The 20628-nt window shown below is 33.1% G+C and overlaps 2 protein-coding genes across 2 annotated transcripts in view; one reads left to right on the top strand and one right to left on the bottom strand.

The window, feature by feature from the left end:
• Positions 1-16589: 16589 nt before the first annotated feature.
• On the bottom strand, positions 16590-20220 carry LOC113393696 (ras-related protein M-Ras-like). The gene is made up of 6 exons (XM_026630709.2): positions 20080-20220; positions 19870-19973; positions 18152-18305; positions 17712-17865; positions 17474-17636; positions 16590-17382 (listed from the first exon to the last, which is right to left on the bottom strand). Exons 2-6 carry the CDS (start codon positions 19906-19908, stop codon positions 17296-17298), a joined length of 597 nt encoding a protein of 198 aa, XP_026486494.1. The 5' UTR covers positions 19909-19973; positions 20080-20220; the 3' UTR covers positions 16590-17295.
• LOC113393699 (uncharacterized) overlaps positions 20020-20628 on the top strand; it is a 27013-nt gene continuing 26404 nt past the window's right edge. Inside the window, exon 1 of the mRNA XM_064216706.1 lies at positions 20020-20291. The gene's annotated coding sequence lies outside the window, so the exon portion shown is untranslated. The remainder of the gene's footprint in view (positions 20292-20628) is intronic.

Below are 20628 nucleotides of genomic sequence, written 5' to 3'. Positions count from 1 at the left end.
GGCGCATAGGTGATGTAAGGAATGGTTAATATTTCTTACAGCGCCTTCGTCTATGGGCGGTGGTGACCACTTACCATCAGGTGGCCCATATACTCGCCCGCCAACCAATGCCATAAAAAAAAATTAAACAGGAGACACGGGTCAAAAATATTCAGTCCAAGGATGAAGAGATAAAAATGAAACTTTTGTGAGCAAAGGCTTATTGAACCTACCTAAAGCACCAGATACGAATTTAAAAGAAAAAACTCTTAATATGGATACTAGATAATAAGCATATTTACAGAGCATGTAGCAAATACTAATAATAAAATCATATTTATATTTAATACGGCATATTATTTATATTAATCTGTAAAAGGTTTTTCTTGGCAATATAATTATAATAATGTCCTCGTGACCGATTGCAGCCACAGTGACCAATGTCAAGTCCAGTGTCAAGAGAGATAACATTATTGTGCACACGTATATTCGCAAACATACTCTCGATTCACTTGCTCTCGTAGTCCGATTGGAAGGCAAATCCGAGACCACCGGAAAGAGATCAGCACACTAAATCTACCAACAAATTGTAATTTTTTAAAATTTCTATCTATCAATACATCGATCCAGTTGCGAGGAATAGTCGAGGTTGAATCGGAATAGAATCGGGAACTTGTCAGAACCGTTACATATCAGTAGAATTGGTTTCCCAGACACGGGATTGCACACCTTCAAGTTTATTTTATCGGCTCGACCTGGGATTGAACCTAGGACCTAGTAATAACTCATAATCTTTAGCTGATTGTATTATTTTAAAATTGTGCGTCAAACATCCGCTACGAGCAAATAAAAATTGAATGATGAAAAATTAGTTCACAACATTAAATAACAAAGAGCCGAGAAGAGAAAAAACAAATTCCATATAATTAAATAGGCATAATATACAAATTCTAGTTAATACGCGCCGACCAGAACATTGAAATTAAATTAATTATTACCTACCTAATGTATGAGAAAAAATATTTTTTCCAAATTTTAAATGATTAACAGCGCAACACTATTTTAGTCGGGAAACAACTATTATTTAATCTGTAATGTTTTTATGTCTTTGTAAAGTTGTCTAAATTAATTGAAAAAAATAAAATAGGTACTAAGTGACAAGATAATGACTAAAAGTCGACTATAGAGGTGCACTTACACAGGCAAACATTGAGCAATTATTGCTCGGCAACACGCAGGGATCAAACTAGAGCAATTAGTGGAAAAGCAATCACCTGTGCAAATTTCTCGACTTTGAAAATAATATTGTTTCAAAATATTGCCGTATATAGCTTGACAAGGATCAATTTAGGGTCCCTTTCTATTTCTAGTATATATAAATGATCTTCCTTTCTATGTTAAAGGTATTTGTGATATAGTTTGTTTACTGACGATACTTCACTGATTTTTAAGATAGACAGGAAAAAAACTGACTATGTCGATGTGACCGGTGCATTATCACAGATACACGATTGGTTTACAGTAAATAATTTAGTTTTGAATACTCAAAAAACAAAATGTGTAGCTTTTACCCTACCCAATGTTAGAAAGCAAAACTATAATATATCTTTAAACGGTAGCCGTTTTTATGAAGCCGATACTACGGTGTTTTTAGAAATAGCATTGGATTCCAAACTTCAGTGGAGTCCTCATTTATGGTCCCTGACAAAAAGACTCAGCTTCGCAGCATACGCGGTTAGAAAAGTTAGACAACTAATTGATATTGATACCGCTCGTCTAGTATATTTTGGTTATTTTCGCAGTATTATGTCATATGGCATATAACTTTAGGGTAATGCTGCAGATATTGAATCTGATTTTATTTTACAAAAGAGAGCTCTATTTTTAGATGTTGAAAAAGAGTAACTACTGAGTTCCTTGTCGGTTCTTCTCGGTAGACTCTACATTCCGAACCGGTGGTAGCTTTACTTAATATAGTTTGTTAAATGACGATTCAAAAGTGCTTGTAAAAGCCTACTTGAATAAAGTATATTTTGATTTTGATTGTGTGACGTCACAATCGACCAGTCTTACCAATTTGCCCTTATATGCGGATGCAAATTGCTCATTTAGAGAGTTGTCATAAGGGCATCTCAATGAAACCATAAAGCAATTTTGCAACAGTGTAGCAATTATAGAACTATGAAAAGTATTAATTTACAAGTTTCACCAATTCTATTAGTCTCTCGTGTCATTTTAAGGTGGTATAGAGGTGAGGGTGGTACACGAGAGTCTTAACCTACAATTTCGAGTTCAAATCGGGCAAGAATCAAGTAATTATTATCAATCAACATACATCAAGATAGTCTAGACCAGCCTTTAATCTAATTAAAATCTTTATCAATGAATTCCAGTAGGTACGAATTAAGTCATATTAGAATATGTTAGTAATTTGTATATGCCTATAAGTATTATTTAATTAATTACGTTCATAAGGAACACGATCTATATTAAGTATGACGAGAGATGAGTGTGTTTTTTCTGCGATCCATTCATAACATTCTTCTCAGTAACTTAGTGTATAACTTGAAGTCGGTTTATATGTTAAAGTTAAACACGTTATCTTTCAATTTTATCATGAAAATAAAAATAATGCCGTCACGTGGAACACGTCAACTGTCCTAGAACATCGAGGTGCATTGGGGTCGATCGGTGGCGATGTCAAATTGTTGGTATTTCGAGGTGTCTAGTATTGGTACCCCAAGAACCGTGGGAAGAAAAAAATGCTAAACAGGCTTTAACTTTGAATACAATTGAATTCTTCAAAAATTCAGTATTGCTTCAGGAAACCGACGCGAATAATCTTGCAATGGTTAGGTATAACTTAAACCTATTTGCGAGACATTCAAAGAGAGAAGTTTTGATCGAATACAAATTTCCAATAGCGTCCTTTGTTGTAATTTTATTCAAATCAAAGCAAACGTGCTTTGAAATAAGTTCCTAGTTGTTATACTTTTTTGGAGAGCTGAGAAAACGGTAATGTTTTTAAAAAAAATCAACAAGACAGATTTCATAACGATTTGATTTGTTTTTAGGGCATTTTTGTGAAAAAAAATCAAAAACATATTGAAAGAATAGTTTTCCGTCTCGCATTTTTCATCGCATCGCAAACAGCAGTACTCAGTATTATTGTGTTCCGGTTTGAAGAGTGATTGAGCTAGTGTAACTACAGGCAAAAGGGGCATAACATCGCAGTGCACAAGGTTGGTGGCGCATTGGCGGTGATGGGAATTGTTAAAATTTCTTACGGCGCCGGCGGCGGCGACGGCGGTTTCTATGACGGTGGGCCACTGATGGTTACATAGTGGTGCCCATTTGCTTATCCACCGGCCTGTATATATATTTAAACTATATTTAATTAGCATATTTGTAGAATAATTATTTAATTATCTCATGCAATTAGCGATTGTTAAAAACTCCAAGACAGATACAAACTCACACGCACTTGTATTGTAATAGCTTCTCAAGAATCGACGACTCGACTTGAAAAAAGTATTAATATATAATAAGGCAAAAAAAAAATTATAATTAAATACAATATAAATGAACTTTGGACAAAACGTATCCTTATGCCTAAAAAATATTGAAATTAATACGTAAAAAAATGTATTACCTTTTTGCTTTAATTTTTTCTTAAGTTATTTTTTTTATTCGCGATTGTATGATAAAGATCGCTTATGAAAGTTAGTCGACAATAGTATAATATATAAAAATCATTTTGAATATTAAGAACTGCCTTCAAAAACACGCATTCTTAGGCGACTTTCCGACTTGATGAAAATGTACCGATATTGTACGATATGGAATAATATATTGGACCTTCGATCAGACAATCACCCGAATCGACTGCCGTTCGTTCACGTATAATTTATTTATAAAATATATATAGGCGTCTAAATATAACATACATAGTTTATAAACTTATTATAGTTATTAAACTGTGAAAAGACCTCTGGTTTGAACACAATGTATATAAGTTTGACCCAAGTCTAACAATCAATTAAATGTACTTTTAATTAATAATAATTTAAAAAATTCCTATAACAAAGCAAATATTAAATGAAAAGTAAAATAATTAAAGGAAATTATAAAAGAAAATAATTTATATAGTTTCTAATTAATATCTAATGTTGTATTTCTGAAGTGTATATTCCTACAGTGGAGGATTATTAAAACAATCAATATGTTCGTAACAATCAAGATACGTAAAGCCTAGTCCAAAAGGAATAAAGTTAAACAAACCTCAGGCTACGTTCTATAGGATTTTCTAAAAACTCTGCTATATTGTGCACTACGAACAGTTCTCAATAGACTATTCCGGTTGACTTATATCCACTTTAATCTTTAATAACGTCTTGAGCATGGATGTGGATGGAAATAGAGGTAGGGGACGACCAAAGAAACGATGGATGGATTGTAGAAAAGACGATATGGTTAGAAAGAATGTTACTTGTGAGATGACGTCCGACAGAGAAGTATGGAAGAAGAAGAAATGCTGCGCCGACCCCGAATAAATTTGGGATAAGGAGGATGATCGAGAGCTGGGCTAACATAATTAAAGTGGATATCACTTTAATGATGTTAGCCCAGCTCTCGCCCAATCAATTCGATGTGAAATTATACGTTTTCTTTTTCTTCTTAAAATATGCAATAGGAACTAAAGGCTGTTAAAGAAGTTGCTGCACACATGTATGATACAAAGTGTTCTAATATCTCGTCCATTTTTATTCTTGTTTAAGAAATAGATAGGCGAACGGGAATAAGGCCCATCTGGTGGTAAATGGGCACCACCAGCCATAGATATTGGCGCCGTGAGAAATTTCAATCATTTCATCTCCAAAGGGCTACCAAAATTGGTAACTAAGTTAACTTATATACATAAATTGGCCTCATTATTATCAACAGACAGGTTTCCTCCTGACCCCCCGTACCTATTTCCGTAGTATCGGAAACAAAATAACACCAAGCGAATTCCCACGTTTCTCATCTTAATTTCAAACCATCGCGATTTAATAAGCAAAATACTTAAAACAAATGAATAGTAAATTTAATAAAGGAAATGATCTTACCTTTTAGTTACATCCATAGTTTACACGAAACAAATCTTTAATCAGTTATTTAAAAACAAATAACGCAAGTTATAAAGAGATGGAAGCGGCTCAGCTTTCCTCCTACGACTCCGCATAGATCGTACAACGTACCCTTATATTACGAGAATCTCGATAGGCGCGGATTGGCAACGATATTGTACACTACGTCATTGTGCATAAATTAAAAAAACGTAAACAACTTTTGAAGAGTTCAAATCCACAGGCATCGCAGTAATGTGTTTATAATTGCTCGAATTTTTTTATTTATTTTATTGTATTACAGTTAGGCAGAAGGGTAAATGAGCCTGGTATTGGGGGGTAAGTGGCTGTCACCACTCATAGACATTGGCGCCTAAGTCGTGCGTAAGTCGAATCTTATATCCTTAGCAAAATGTAGTGTCTATTAATTCGGTGAATGTAAGTTTGTTTTTTTTTGGCTCATCTGATGATCGTGTATCCGTTGATCCTGTGCCGGTTGCGCTGGCCGTGTCGGATTGTCGTGTCGGAGGAGCCCATCTGATTATGCAAATAAAAAATAGAGAGTGCATTTGTGATTATTGAAGATGTCAGCAAAAATGGCAACCCCCTCTGGCGTGCGCGTATTGACGTGCCCCCCCGGAAACTTATATTTATTACGATGTAATCGTTTGAGGTTCACTGTTATTCTACCCGTGCGACGTCGACAATGGACGGTTAGGTAGTCTTTTGTAAAAAATAACGCAAAGCAGTTTTGCAAAACCTAACTGAATAAAATACTAAATATACCATTAACCATAAAAGTTATATCAGACATGAGATGAAGCGCTTTTCGAAGAAAGTTTTAGTATATAATATCATTACATAGTATAAAACAAAGTCTAAACTTACCGCTGTCTGTCCCGTTGTATGCTTAGATCTTTAAAATTACACAACGGATATTGATTCGATTTTTTTAATAGATAGATTTATTCAAGAGGAAGATTTATATGTATAATACATGCACAATATAGTAGAGAACCACTGATAATTTCTAAGGTATCTAAAGTGCTGTCGTAAATAAACATATTTTTTGCGCTTACATTGCCAACGCTGGCCTTACGGGATAGATCAAAATAATGTACTACGGTATTGTATTGTACGTCAAGTCTGTAGTATATGTCTACCTCTCAGGGATAGCCCACAACCGTTTTTTATCCTTTACTTTTTACCAGAAACAATGGCTTATCTTCGAAGCGATTTTAAGCAATACAGCATTAATCCTTATCCAATTAAGTACCTTAAATACATTGTGCATTTAATTAAGATCAATATGGCCCTGTAGATGCATACAATTTAAATGAATATTTTCTAGATATATTTCTATATTACAGATTTAAAACGCAAGCACATAGATAGCGGTTTGTATTGTCTAATGACTGAAAAACTGTGAACGTTGTAAAACATTCCGTAGTATATTTACTATCAGCATTGCACGTCACTAGTTATTATATAAAAAGTTCTTCGTCCCTCATCCCTCTCAATTAAGACTGTTGACGTGACGAGCGTGAGTTTCATGATCTACTGTGTTTATATATAATGTTAATATAGAAAAGTGGCTCAATTAGTAAACACGTGTATGACAATCAACGTTAATATATCGGTTTGTTTAATATACTATTTGGTTTGATGTAACTTGCCACTAAAAGCGTTGCTATAGGACTATTCTGTAACAAGAATCTCACCGCAAAACACGAGTGTGACATATCAGAATGTGATATTGTGACATTGACCTATATGGTCTCCTACATTTTTTTTAATTATTATTAATTTAAATATAGGATACACGTATCAAAATGGCGTGTCAGTTATCAACGTTTCACGAGTGAGATACGAAGTGATTTTTTACAGAATCGCAGTGCAGCACTTCAACTTCTAACCCGATCAACCTGGTTTACACTTCTAATAGAGTATTTGACCTAAGACACTTATCAGTTGGTCCGCATAATTCTTGTACCAAGTTCCGTTTTCTTTTTTAATTCGTACAACGGATAAAAATCAAAATCAAAACTTTTTCAATCGTCATGTCACAATGTTGAATTAAATGTAAAACATGAAGCATGGTATACGACATGTCGAAGTTTATGGATACCGATAGAATTTATAATTCATTAAAACCAGTAAATAAATTATAAACAGAGAGTGTTATTACAATAATACATAGCATATTCGCACCACACACTGAACGGTCTAGAGTAGCAGTAGTAGTAGACTGTGAATTCACATTAAATTAAATAATTTAATAATATATAAAAAAAAAACATTAAACACGATTACAGGATGAGAAGACCGGTCATATTTGATGAAAAAGTAAAATCGTGTAATAGTAAATTGCAAAATATATACAGAACATCTACAATTAGAATTTACAAATAAAAAAAATTTACTTTGCTCAAAAACACATACAGGAACGTATACATGCAGCCAACAATCTTCTTGAGCTATGCAGTGTCTCAATCTATCAAGTCAAGTCAATGTTCATCAGGGCCCCCTGACCACAACAAACAAGGATCTGAATTAAAAACAAAAAAATATACTAGTATTTGATACGCTTGTCAGGGCTTCAGTTCTATACTAAAGAGAGAAAAAACCTATGTATTCAACACAACAAGCTCACTCGAGGCAACCTACTAGTATAAAATAAATAAGACAAGTTCTACGCATCAGGATTCCAATAATATAATTGTATTAATAGGCGATAGTTTGTCTCATAATAATGGTACGAAATGAAATAGTAGTTTGTCAATCTCGAAAAGACATTGTGGTGAAAAGACTCTCTATGGAACGTACTGTTGAACTATCCAGCGTAGAACTTCCGCAGTACATTTTAGTGTGCGTGCACCGGCCCCGATCGGGAGATTTTTACTTATTTGTGGCACCTTTGGAGGATACTCTTAAAAAGATATGTACCTAATAGTAATAAATATGTAATTGTATGTGGCGACCTTAATGTGGACGTATTACATGAAAAAACGTTGAGTGTTCTGTTGATCCATCTTCTTTAAGATGTTTAATATAACGCCAGATTTAATGAACAAAATCGATTAACCAACGAGACTACGTACGTGAAGTGAGAATGTGTTTTGAAACTGTAAAATATGTGAAGAATCAATTCAAATTAATTTGACCCTGGAAAACTTCTGAGCAGTGAGGTCAAAAGTTTTCCTTCGAACATATAATAGTAATTATTGTAGAGATATGCACGTCATAACTAAATTAGTGTTTACGTCACAAGATCCAAATTAACTTTATAATTCATTTTTTGAATTCACATTGAATAATTTTAATAAAGAATTCTAAATGAAATTATTTTAAAATAACACAAAATTTAAAGACTAAGCTACTATCATAACGGTATTCCAAACAATATTCCAAAAAAACTAAAAGTCTTTATACATAAAGATCAAAATCTTAATATCCGATGATACAATAAAAATGTCATGGGATGTTATTGGTAGTGTTTGGGGAAAACCAAAAGGCATTGCCTTTTTGGTTTTCCCCAAACTACAACAAAAAATTGAACAAAGATCAAATTTACTTCAATTCTTTTTGATAATATACCCGATTAACAAACATGTAACTTAAAACACTGATCAACATTAGATGCAGCTAGATAAGTAAACAATGTTTCTTAATGCATTATTGATTTTTTCATTTGAAAAATTCTCAGCAATAGATATCAAAAAAAAAATTTAAAACATTAATGCAACTGACAACATATGGGGTATTTCGGAAAAATTAATTTATACATCGTATATGATATTGCTCCACAACACACAGGATTAACACAGGGTGGATGAAATGGCGGCAGGTTACGGGAACAATTTGTGACCCCCGGGAGATCTATAAGACCATGGTCAGACCTGCTGTTCTATATGGATCAGAGTGTTGGGCTATAAAAGGGATGACTGAAAGACAATTGCATGTGGCGGAGACGAGAATGCTGAGAGGAATGTGTGGTGTTACGCGAATGGATAGAGTAAGGAATGAGTACATAAGAGGAAGTTTGAAAGTGGCACCGGTAACCGAGAAGCTATCTAGAAACCGGCTGTCTTGGTATGGGCATGTTATGCGGAGGAATGAGGACCATGTTGTGAGAAAAGTTTTGAGAATGGATGTGGATGGATATAGAGGTAGGGGACGACCCAAGAAACGATGGATGGATTGTGTGAAAGACGATATGGTTAGAAAGAATGTTACTTGTGAGATGACGTCTGACAGAGAATGAAAGAAGAAGACATGCTGCGCCGACCCCAAGTAAAATTGGGATAAGGGCAGGAGGATGATGATATGATATTACTCGGTAATTTTAACAAGATTTTGGACACGGATTCATTGCCTAACTTGTTAAAAGGTAGTAAATTCTTACCACTGGACTTAAGACTGGAAACAGAAGCGATCTTAGTAATTACATATATATGTATATAAATTGAATATTAAATCAACTTTGCTATTTTTCATAGCGAGCAATGAGCTTTTTCGAGAGGTCGCTATAGATGCGGGAATAGCACTTCTAAAAGATATTTAGGGTACATAATACCTCTTAAAGAAGACCCGTGCATGAAAATATATTACATACTAATAAATACAAGTAATGGATGAAGCATAACCTTTTTAATAAAGAGCGAAAGGAAACATACTACAATGTAGGCATTGAACGGCATTATTATTTAAAAACGTTTTTATTAAATCACGTTGTTGTGTTGTGTGGCACAAGAGACGTAACATATTGGTTCCCTGGTGGCGCATTGGGGCTGTAAGGAATGGTTGAAAATAAAATCACACATTTTTTATATAAAAAAATTCTTATCGATAACAAATTCAAGTTCAAATCAATTTGAATTAACGAAAAATTTTTTAAAGAATGACTTTAATTAACTGCACTAATGCAGTTAATTAAAGTCATACGACATCGCTGTTTTTTTTAGCTGCAGGTACCGCTTCAGATTTATAAAAAAAAAATAAGAACTAAATTATTTTATCATTGCTGCCTCTGTCTGGCATACCTGACTGGCTATCATTCTGGAACAAAGAAAATGCACGAGGCACACAATCAAGGTTGAACATTAGAGCAGGATGTAGATTTAAAAATAATAATAAAAAATACTACAACACTACTAAGTTTTTTCTCGTAGATCTCGTTGCGTCTATTCAATGAGCTACGACTACAGGAAAACGAAATAAAATTAAAAGGTGTTTTGCTCACTGGTTTTGAGGTGTACAGACTAGAATTCTAAGACTCCAAATATTGAAATTTGTGTCGGTTTTTTATATCGATCCTATCGATTGCTTATCGAACCAGCGCCGCACTATTATCAATTCATCACAATTAATTATGTCTTCCTGTCTGACGTGAGCAGATCATGTAGAAATCTTCGGCAGATTGTGGAGCCAAATCAAAATCATGTAATAATAAAATATTTCATGTGCTTAATTCGTGTCCATAATCCATCTCGTGATGCCTGAAGTAAAATACCGCAAACCGCCTTCGGTGTCCACTAAACCTCGTCTCGGCTGTTTTGTATTTTAAGTGAGAAATTATAAAGTTCACTGACATCGCCAAACTAATTAATAATTTTTTTGCATAAAGTAGGCGAAGCAAAACGTAAATTTATCATTACTAAGTTTCGCGACGTGTAAAACTAACACAAAAATCAACTAACACATTTGAATTTATAATATGTATTTTTTAGTACAAATTCACCATAAATAAGTCCTGTTTATTAAGATACATCTATATTGTCTACATAAATATATAGAAATGAATAATGGTAACACGTCGTTTTTGTAAAACGATTCGCTTTATGACGTTTAAAACATACCAAACAAAAAACCATACGGTTATGTAAATGTAATTGCTAAAAATTACATAAAGCGAAATAACTACAGATCTACGTAGTTTGTCAGCTAAAACACTGTTTTAAAAAATTTGTTTACGTGGGATTCTACTAATGTCATTTATAATGAGATTAACGAAGCGCAACTACACGCTAGTTATTACTTATAAAGAACAAAAAATACATCATATAACACAATAAAATTCATTTATTCATACACGTCTCGATACTGCTTAACCCCACAAACATACATATTGACCAAGCTAGAGTTTCGTCATAAAGAAAGCATTAACATTATTTTAACGGAATAACTATATGAAAATCCTGAATTTTTCTATCGTTAAATATTTTCAATATCGTAAAACTGTATATCGAAAACACCACAGATTATCAAGAAAATTTCGCGTTACGCGCCATCTTGTTTTGACTGACAACTTAACTAGAATAGACAACAGCTATATATATAATGCTTCCTTTACATACGATTTATACATTCTTTACAATACGTACAGGGATATCTAGGCTTACACTGACTTATCTAAATCAAACACTTAATATAATTTCAATTCCTTTTTTCGTTACATTTTCATTAGGCTCTATAAATTGAGTTTAAAAGTTGATTCAAACAGATCTAACAAAGAAAGGTTTATATAGGATTGAAAAGAAAGGAAACTTACATTGTATATTAAATTAAAACCTAATTCATTAATCCAATTAAGTGACAAATATATTTTTTTCGGTTGCATTAACCTCATTAGTATATGCTAGCATGGGTTTAACAAAAAATACCAATTTTAACAAGTGCGTCATAGAATTTATGACTTATAAATGAAAAAAAATATTCAAACGAATATATTATACGGTCAAGGAGTTGCACATAAAAAAAATATTAACGCAGATGATAAAAATAAAACTCAGCCTACCTATTGATAATAAGCTTTTTTCTTTCAAACCTTGTGAAATACTATTAATTCTAGAAACAAGCATAAACTTGTTACTTCAATTACCCGATTATACATGTTAACAGCTGTTATGTGACAATGTATAAGTTTTTACAGCAGGATCCCAGAAAAAGTTGAAAAATATAAAATTGTGAAATTTAAATTAATTGTTAAATATCCTTTGTGTGCTATAGGATATTACAAAACTAATGACGTCTTTATTGATCGCCTCCAAACTGCGACTCTTCTTTTGTGTGGTGAAAAAATATGGTGGTAATTTTTTTTACCCTCAATAAGTATGTGTAAATATTGAATAAAAATAAATAAATAAATTGAATAAAAAAAAATAACATTGACTTTGACATTGAACAAAATTATGACTGTAAACATAACTACTAATCTTGTTTAATGGAATGTAACAAAATGAACAACACTGTTGATTTTTTTCTTTACCAGACAGACTAATTTATGTGTTCTTGTAAGCTTATCCGTAAAATCCTTTAAATTGAATGTTTACTAATTGAGCATGTTTTGTGTTTGCTATACATTTGAATAAGACATATTTTATAATTGTATATAATACTTCCTCTATTATCATCAAAGCATTATGATGGAAGGAAAATCTTTCATTTTCAAAACGATAACTCTTAAACTTGTCATTTAAGAGTCTATTTTTAAGCAATTTTATAATTGTAACGAATTTCAGCCTTTCTTGTGAATTGAAACAGTTCAATACTTTCAATTAAATCTTAAAAATTTAATTTTATATTTTAACTACAATGTATTCATAAATTAAATATTTAATTGTTTCTTATCGGCGACTAAATAAAATAAAATTGTGAAATAAAAAATAAAAGTACAACATATGATTATTTGTATGAGGTACACGACTTATATGTAGGTATATGCAACACTGACCTCTTAAGGTTATGAATTATTATATTATTGATGGCAACACTATTTTCCTGTAAAAAAATATACCATTTACAATTATAAGAATGAATGCTTTATTAATCTGTTGTATGTTATAACTAACATTACGTTAATTTGTTTATGAATTAAAAAATATAAATTATTATAGATACAATATCAGACAATATATAAAATTACGATCAAATAACCTTATAAGGATAGTGACGTTTAGCTTACCTAACAAAATTAAAACAAAAAAATTATAAAAAAATATTTAATAACATAAATAATCCGTAAAATAAAATGCATACAATAAAAAAGTTCATGATAAAATTAAAACTGTCTGGTGCGATTGGTGGTCTCCATCTTGTAGCCGCAGCTTAACTTTGCGACTTATCCATCGTAAACCCATTATTTACAATGTAACGACTCCATAAAAGTTTTACGAGGCCTTAGATGGTTTAACCGGACTCCAAGAATATATATGTTATGAGGTAAATCGGATATTAAAAACACAATATGACGTGTTTTATTTAAAGCGCGTTTGTTATTATTTATTTACTGACTGATCTACGCTTAATATATTATTATTCTTTTAAGCTAAAAACACATTTGAGAAAATATATACAATGTACTATTTTATACATTAATAGGTGTAATAAATATCTGTACACTCATTTGTCCTTTAAAAATAATACTAATAGATTTAAGCGAGCAACGGAGGAAATAAAGAAAAAACAATATATACGTAGGCACTAGGAAAGTTTTGAGATATCGTTAAACTACCAAATACTTAAACGTCAAACTATTACCAATTATAGCACGTCTTATATAGTAATCCATTACTACAACTAAAAAAAAAATCAACTTACCTCCATCATTTCTTTGTGAATTTTTAATTGTGTCAAGATGTCAGAGTTTACGCGTCGCGATTTTCGAGCAATTATATTCTATAATTTCAAGCGAGGTTTGGGTGCTGATGATTGTGTCAGTGAATTAAAATTTGTATTGAATGAGAACGCACCATCCCGTAACTCAGTGTATCGGTGGTACAAACCGTTCCAAAGAGGAGATTTTAACTTTTCTGACGATTCTCGATCTGGGCGGCCTGTTGAAACAGTGACCTCAGAAAACGTGGCTGCTGTTAAAAAACTACTTGAGATATGTAGACATATTACTTACAAACAAATAGAGCAGCTCTTGAAGATTAGTGCACCATCCATTCATACTATTTTACAGGACCATCTTCAAGTAAGAAAAGTTTGCACGGTATGGGTACCCCACTTGTTAACAGCGGCCCAAATGGAATGTCGCAAGAAATGGTGTCAAAAAATGCTCACTATGTTTGATGGTGGAAAATCACCTAACGTGAATTCAATAGTAACAGGTGACGAATCTTGACTGTATTATTACGACGTAAAATCTAAATCTAAAAACAAAGTATGGGTCTTTGAAGACGAAGAATAGCTGACAACTGTCAAACAGTCTCGATCTGTAAAAAAGAAAATGATCGTGGTCTTCTTTGGCAAAAGGGGTATAATCAAGCGAATAACTCTTGATGAACAGAAGACTGTTACCGCTAAATGGGACACATAAATTTGTTTGCCTCGACTGATTGAATCTGTCAAAAAATCTTCGGCCAAACTCACGCCTTGACACTTGGCGGCTTCATCACGATAACGCACCTGCACATCGGGTTCAATTAACTCAAGGTTTTCTAAGTCAATCTGGATTAATTCTACTAGAGCACCCTACCTACAGCCTCGACCTTGCACCCTGTGACTTTGATCTCTTCCCAATGATCAAGGATAAATTGAAAGGTCACCGGTATTTCAATGATGAGCAGTTAATTCGAGCATGCGATTTGGCATGTGATTAAGTGTCTGAAGAAATGTGGACGAAGATTTTTGTAGACTGGTTTCGTCGTATGGAGAAGTGAAATGTGAAAGTGAAATTATTTTGAAAAAAAAGTAGTCTAGTTATTGAATCTCAAAACTTTCCTAGTGACCTACGTACATAATATTAAATTTAAACTCTCCACTTACAAAACTATGAAACTAACGAAATAGTGATGTTATTATTGTAAATGAAAAAAAAAAGTAGTCAAAGTTAGACAGACAGTAGTCAGAATCAGATCATTGAAATTTTGCGGAAAACTTGAATTTGCATGTTTCCAACATTTTTTTTGTCTCTTATTTCCAAATTTGACAACTCTAAAGGACGTCACTAATTATTAAAAAAAAAAAGTTTGACAAACAGGAGTAAAAATACTGAATTGTTTTATTTTTGCCTTTTATATTTATATTCGTATTTTGTTTATATATGGCTACCCCAGTATCGTATCATATTTAATTTTTAGTATTGTCTGTCCGTATAAAATAAACGCTATACGTTTGAAATAGCCAGGCGGCAAACAATACCGATTCTGACAGTCTAACTTAGAATTCAAGGAGGTCCTTACTCTATGTTTGTGATAATACAAATTCTACATAAAATCGATACATTAAGAATAACAATTATTTATTATATACAGTAGCTTATCTATATGGGGTTTACGCGTTACAATGTTGTCCGAACGACATTCGTATTTTACATCGACTTTTAAATACTTTATAATATAAAAATTATAATATTTTATCTATATTTTGTGAGTCCGAATGTATGTTTCAATGACGGCATAGCCTGAAACGACACGTCACGTATCGGTCGTTTGAAACATAAACACAAATTTAATTTATAATGCATTTGCAAAGACAATTTCGATATATGTATTTTTTAACATAATTAGCTATCATAATCTGTATCATATAATATACTTTTATATTTATTTTGTATTAGTGCTGTGAAAATATCGATATTTTGACTCTCGATAGTCGCTATCCAAATATGTTGCTAAGTACCGATGTTGAAAACACCAAATTTAAACACCTAATCACATTGTCAAAACTAAAATATTATTTCGCTCGCGAGGAATGTGAATGAATCACAATGGGTTTTTATAAGCGTCAAAATCAATGATTGTAATGGTTTTAAATTAGTCGATATTTTTTGATATTACAACATTTAAATTTCTTGATAATTTTTAACTTTTTAACTGTGGATTTTGTTAATCGACATAATTAAGAAATATTTGAATGTATGTCCTCTAAGTTTCTAACCATCTGATGTCTTAAAAATTTGGTGCATTCTACAGCTCAGGCAAAAAGGATTCAGTCTAAAAAACAATAAGTTTTCTTGTGTGTTTATCCTTCAATATTAACGTTTTATTTAGACTCTTATTCCACCCGTGAGGAGCCGGGATAAGTAGCTAGTAATAAATAAATAAATAATACCATGTAGCTTGCCAGGAATTTACCATTAGCACAACACTATTATATACTATATACTTTTATAAATCAACAATGTACACATTTTATCGTCTCGAGACGTAACAAAAACAAGCGTCTAAAATACATCTCTTTGGGTTATGTTACAACTACTGGTCGATTTACGCACGTTATATTTACACTATCGGCAACATATAGATATAGTATATGCGCATATGAATAAAATCTTCTATCTATATTATAAGCTGTTTGAGAAATATGACGTAAAAAGATCATATTTTTGACAGTATTATTTGGGAGTTATCACGACTCATATTGATAAAACTTCATAGTAAGGAGTTTATCGATGTTTAATCCACTAAGCCGAATCGATAAATATACATTGGAAATCTAAACAATTATCGTATATGCAAATACAAATAATTGCTGTTAACTAATCGAATAGGAATTGTTTAAATTAATGTCTCCCAAAAAAAACCTGCAAATTTACGCTGAATGAATCTGAATTTAGTTGTTTCTTGTAAAAATTGCAAAGCTGTTTTGTTAACCGTACCTCAACCTACAGGTCGACTTTATGAATATATACATCAACGATGTCAGAAAAGACACACACGTACATAAAATCACGTCTTCAACTGTCGTGTCAACCATTCGCCGTTATGATAAATAACTTTAAATCTATATATTAAAATGAACCATTTTAAATTTGTATCTCCTATGATTAAAATATACCACAAGATATAAGGAGAACTAAAAATAAATTAACAAAATACATCTCTCAAGAAAACAATTTCAAATAATACTTTGGAAATAAAGCTTTAAAAAATATATCACAAAGGTACATGTAACATTCACATATGTACGTGCATACGTCTACCGACTCCCTTGTGCAGTATTTAATTAGTAATTTCCCTCGTCTCGAGCTGGTGCGTCAGCCTACACGGACGTCGATCTGCGTCTCCGCAAAAGAATAATCGGAAACTCGCGTTCCACTGTTGTAATTACATTGAGTTGGAAACAAAGATCGGTAAGACATCGGTGTAATCTTTACTGACTTTGTCGAGTTTCGTGAAACTTTCGAACGCAAATATTACCAAGTACTTCAAAGGAAACCGGACCGGACTGGACCCCGCGAGAGGCCGGGTCGTCGAGCGGCTCAGAGCAGCGCGCATCGGCCAAAAAATTTCCTGCGGCGTCTCTGTTTCTCCTCCTGCTGCGGATGATTGCGGATGATGCGGACCAGCTGCGGACAGAAAGGTCGTTTCGGTGGCGAGTAACGAGTCGGTCAGCGGCCTCGAGCGACCTCGAGCGGCCACGAGCGGCCGCAGCCTCACCTCGTGGAAGGCGGCGTCGACGTTGAGCGGCGGCTCCTTGGCGCTGGTCTCGATGTAGGGCGCGGCCAGCGCGCGCGCCAGCTCGCGGCCGGCCTCCTCGCTCACGGCGCGCGCGTGCACCAGGTCCACCTTGTTGGCCGACACCAGCATGGGGTACGACTCGCTGCGCACGGGGCGGGGGGGGGGATGTGGTTAGACACGCGACGGAGTTAAGGGATTCATTTTCCGGAGTTCTCACCGGTCCTTCACTCGCAGAATCTGCGTGTGGAAGTGCCGTATGTTCTCGAAGCTCTGCTTGTCCGTCACCGAGTACACGAGCAGGAAGCCGTCGCCTTTCCTCATGTACTGCTCCCGCATCGCGCTGAACTCCTCCTGGCCCGCCGTGTCCAGTACTGTGAAACAAACGTTAGAATATCTGATGAGTGGATGGCACCTATCCGGATGGGCTGGCACGAAGTCTTCCCACCAAGAAAATGACAGCAAAGTAGAACCAGGATAAGTATGATCCCACACGACCCACAGACATCGGTGAGGGCGTCGCCCCAGTCCCGCGCCACATGTCTTAGATAAAATGTACTAAAACCCTTTTCTTTAAAAGAATAAAAAGTTTTTGTCCTACAGTGGGTCATTTATCACTTTACTTTTAGAATGTTATCCAAATTATTATATTTCACATACCATCAAGTATGCACCATTGTCCGTCCACCTCTGTATGTTGAATGTATGAATCTTCGATGGTGGGATCATAATCCGTGACAAACAGTTTCTGGAAGAACTGGATGGTAATTGCACTTTTACCAACACCACCATCACCTACCACCACAAGTTTCACCTGAAAACGATATAGAAACTATTGTTATATCATTATAAAATGTAACATTTTAATACTACTGACTTCAGGAATTATTTTATTTCAATTAAAGGGTATTTGAACTAATCTTTTTCAAAATAATTTGTGCAAACAGTTTTAAAATAAATCTTCGAGAACAACATGATGTTGTTTGTTTACATAAATATACAATATCAAATTTCAGTTATGGTTACAGAGCTCCATAACAACTAGTACAGAACAAACAAGCTTAATTTTAACTTAGAAAATGCATACATGACTTCAATTCATCTATTATTTTCCAATAGTTATTTTCTGCCAGTTATGTCCTTGACAAAATGTAGCCGGCTTTATTCATAAGTACTGTGATGTGGACACTATGCCTAAATATTTCTATTCATTATTTTGTTCTCAGTATAACATCCAGACTACATTACATAAGCTTTTAGTTCATACATAGAAGAAAAATAATCTAGTGGTATGTTTGCTGAAATAATGTTATTATTAATTTTAATTTCAATATTTTAGCTGTTTTAACTATCACCAGAGATTATTTCATTCATAATAAACATAATTTTTCAATAAATAATAATGTATTCAATGGTAACGGATAAACTTATCCATCAGATAAAATTCTACTACAATAATATCTATCAAAACATAGGGGATTACACACAAAACATTTTTAAGAGGAGAGAACTCTGAGCCAAATGATTGATGATTGTCATTGTTCAATTTGTTTCAAAGTTTGTACAAATTATATTGAAAAAGATCTTATTTTATGATACATATTATTTACATTCACATAAATATAAAATATATATATTTGTATGTTTATAGAGATTCTCAATCTTCATGTCAAGGCAATATATATAAGGGGTGATATCTAGTAAAAGTATGACACAGTTAAAAACATTTATATTTCTAAGTTTTTACAAATAAAACAACTAAAAACAATCTATAACATGAGCATAACTCAAAAACGAAAAGTCATAAGAGTCAGATTTAGTTCTATGGTGCTTTATGAACTGTTTTGATAGTCGAAACTTTTTTAATACACAATTTATTTTTTACAAATATATTATTACACTAATTACAAGTAATTTAAATTTATTTATATTAGCTATGCTCAAGTTATTAAGGTTCTTAGCATTCCAATTTTAAACATTGAAACTAAAAAAAGCAAGCTCTAAACGGTCTGGCAACATACACGGTCACAGTCTTTGAATATGGACACCATGGCTCAATGCAAATCAACTCTGAAAAATAACAGTACTACAGATAGTTTAAAATTTATTCATGTCTTTGATTTAAGGTAAAAAAAATCAGAAAAAAAATTATCACAATGAGTTTTGAAGAAGTTTTTAGTGGTAAGTAATCTTCGTTTATAAAATTTTGCAAAAATGTCTAAATAAGTTTTTAATTAATAAACAAAATGTGTTTTTCTATTTATAATTAACAAAATAATCATCAGTTTGAATACTTTTGCGTTTAAGCTTATTAAACAATTAAGTATTATGTTTTGAATTTGAATAGTTTCTTATTATACTAATAAATTGGTACTTACAGTGGGAAGGTTTTCGCTGGGAGGCCCGGGACGCGTCATATCTGTCTTTCTTGTAGTCTTGGTTGCACAAATTTGAGCGATCGACGCTCGTGAACACTTATTATCTGCAACAGTAGACAATTATTTGCCTCTTAGATCAGTACAGCTTTACTCGTCCTACGCCCAACTTGTTTTTGACTGGCGACGGACCAAGACGGATTTAAACCATACCTCATCACTTTGTACGTTGTTTTTGTGTTGTGCACGGACGGAATGAGAGGTGCAAGGTGGACGGAATTAATGATTTTGAATAAAACAATTGAAAATTGTGAATTTATAAACATAAATGAAACTGGTTAAATTTTCCCGTTAATTCTCTTTTCTACGGAAATGAAATTGACAAATGACATTGTGATTCCTGACAGATTATCACATAAAATAAGGTAAGAACTAAGAACAGATAAAATATAAATGCGTAACTGTAAAAAATATATGATCATAAAGCAATACACGATTATTTTTACCTCGCTCAGTATTTAAAATAAATTTTGATAACAAAAAATGTTTTGATTAAAAAAAAGGGATTACAACTTCTGCGTCAATATGATGGTTGCCTACTTAATATCATCGTTTCTTACATCTGATACCTAAAATTTTAGTAAACTCCCTAAATAATTATAAATGGTTGAAACATCCATTATTTTATTATAATACAAATGTTGAATTTTATTTGAGTAAATAATAAATTATCCAAAATCACTGTCAAGTACCAGCTTCAGT

Source organism: Vanessa tameamea, chromosome 13 (genome assembly GCF_037043105.1).
Source record: "Vanessa tameamea isolate UH-Manoa-2023 chromosome 13, ilVanTame1 primary haplotype, whole genome shotgun sequence".
Lineage (NCBI taxonomy): Eukaryota > Metazoa > Arthropoda > Insecta > Lepidoptera > Nymphalidae > Vanessa > Vanessa tameamea.
The sequence above is the reverse complement of the archived record's forward strand: the minus strand, read 5'-3'. Positions and strand labels throughout refer to the sequence as shown.

What these genes read in the sequence shown, in the direction of transcription:
- LOC113393696 (XM_026630709.2), bottom strand. Translation starts at nt 19,908, where the DNA reads ATGACGCGTCCCGGGCCTCCCAGCGAAAACCTTCCCACT. An exon ending in ACAATGGTGCATACTTGATG is followed by an intron (nt 17,866 to 18,151) that starts GTATGTGAAATA and finishes TTTGTTTCACAG; the next exon opens with TACTGGACACGGCGGGCCAG. An exon ending in ATTCTGCGAGTGAAGGACCG is followed by an intron (nt 17,637 to 17,711) that starts GTGAGAACTCCG and finishes CCCCGTGCGCAG; the next exon opens with CGAGTCGTACCCCATGCTGG.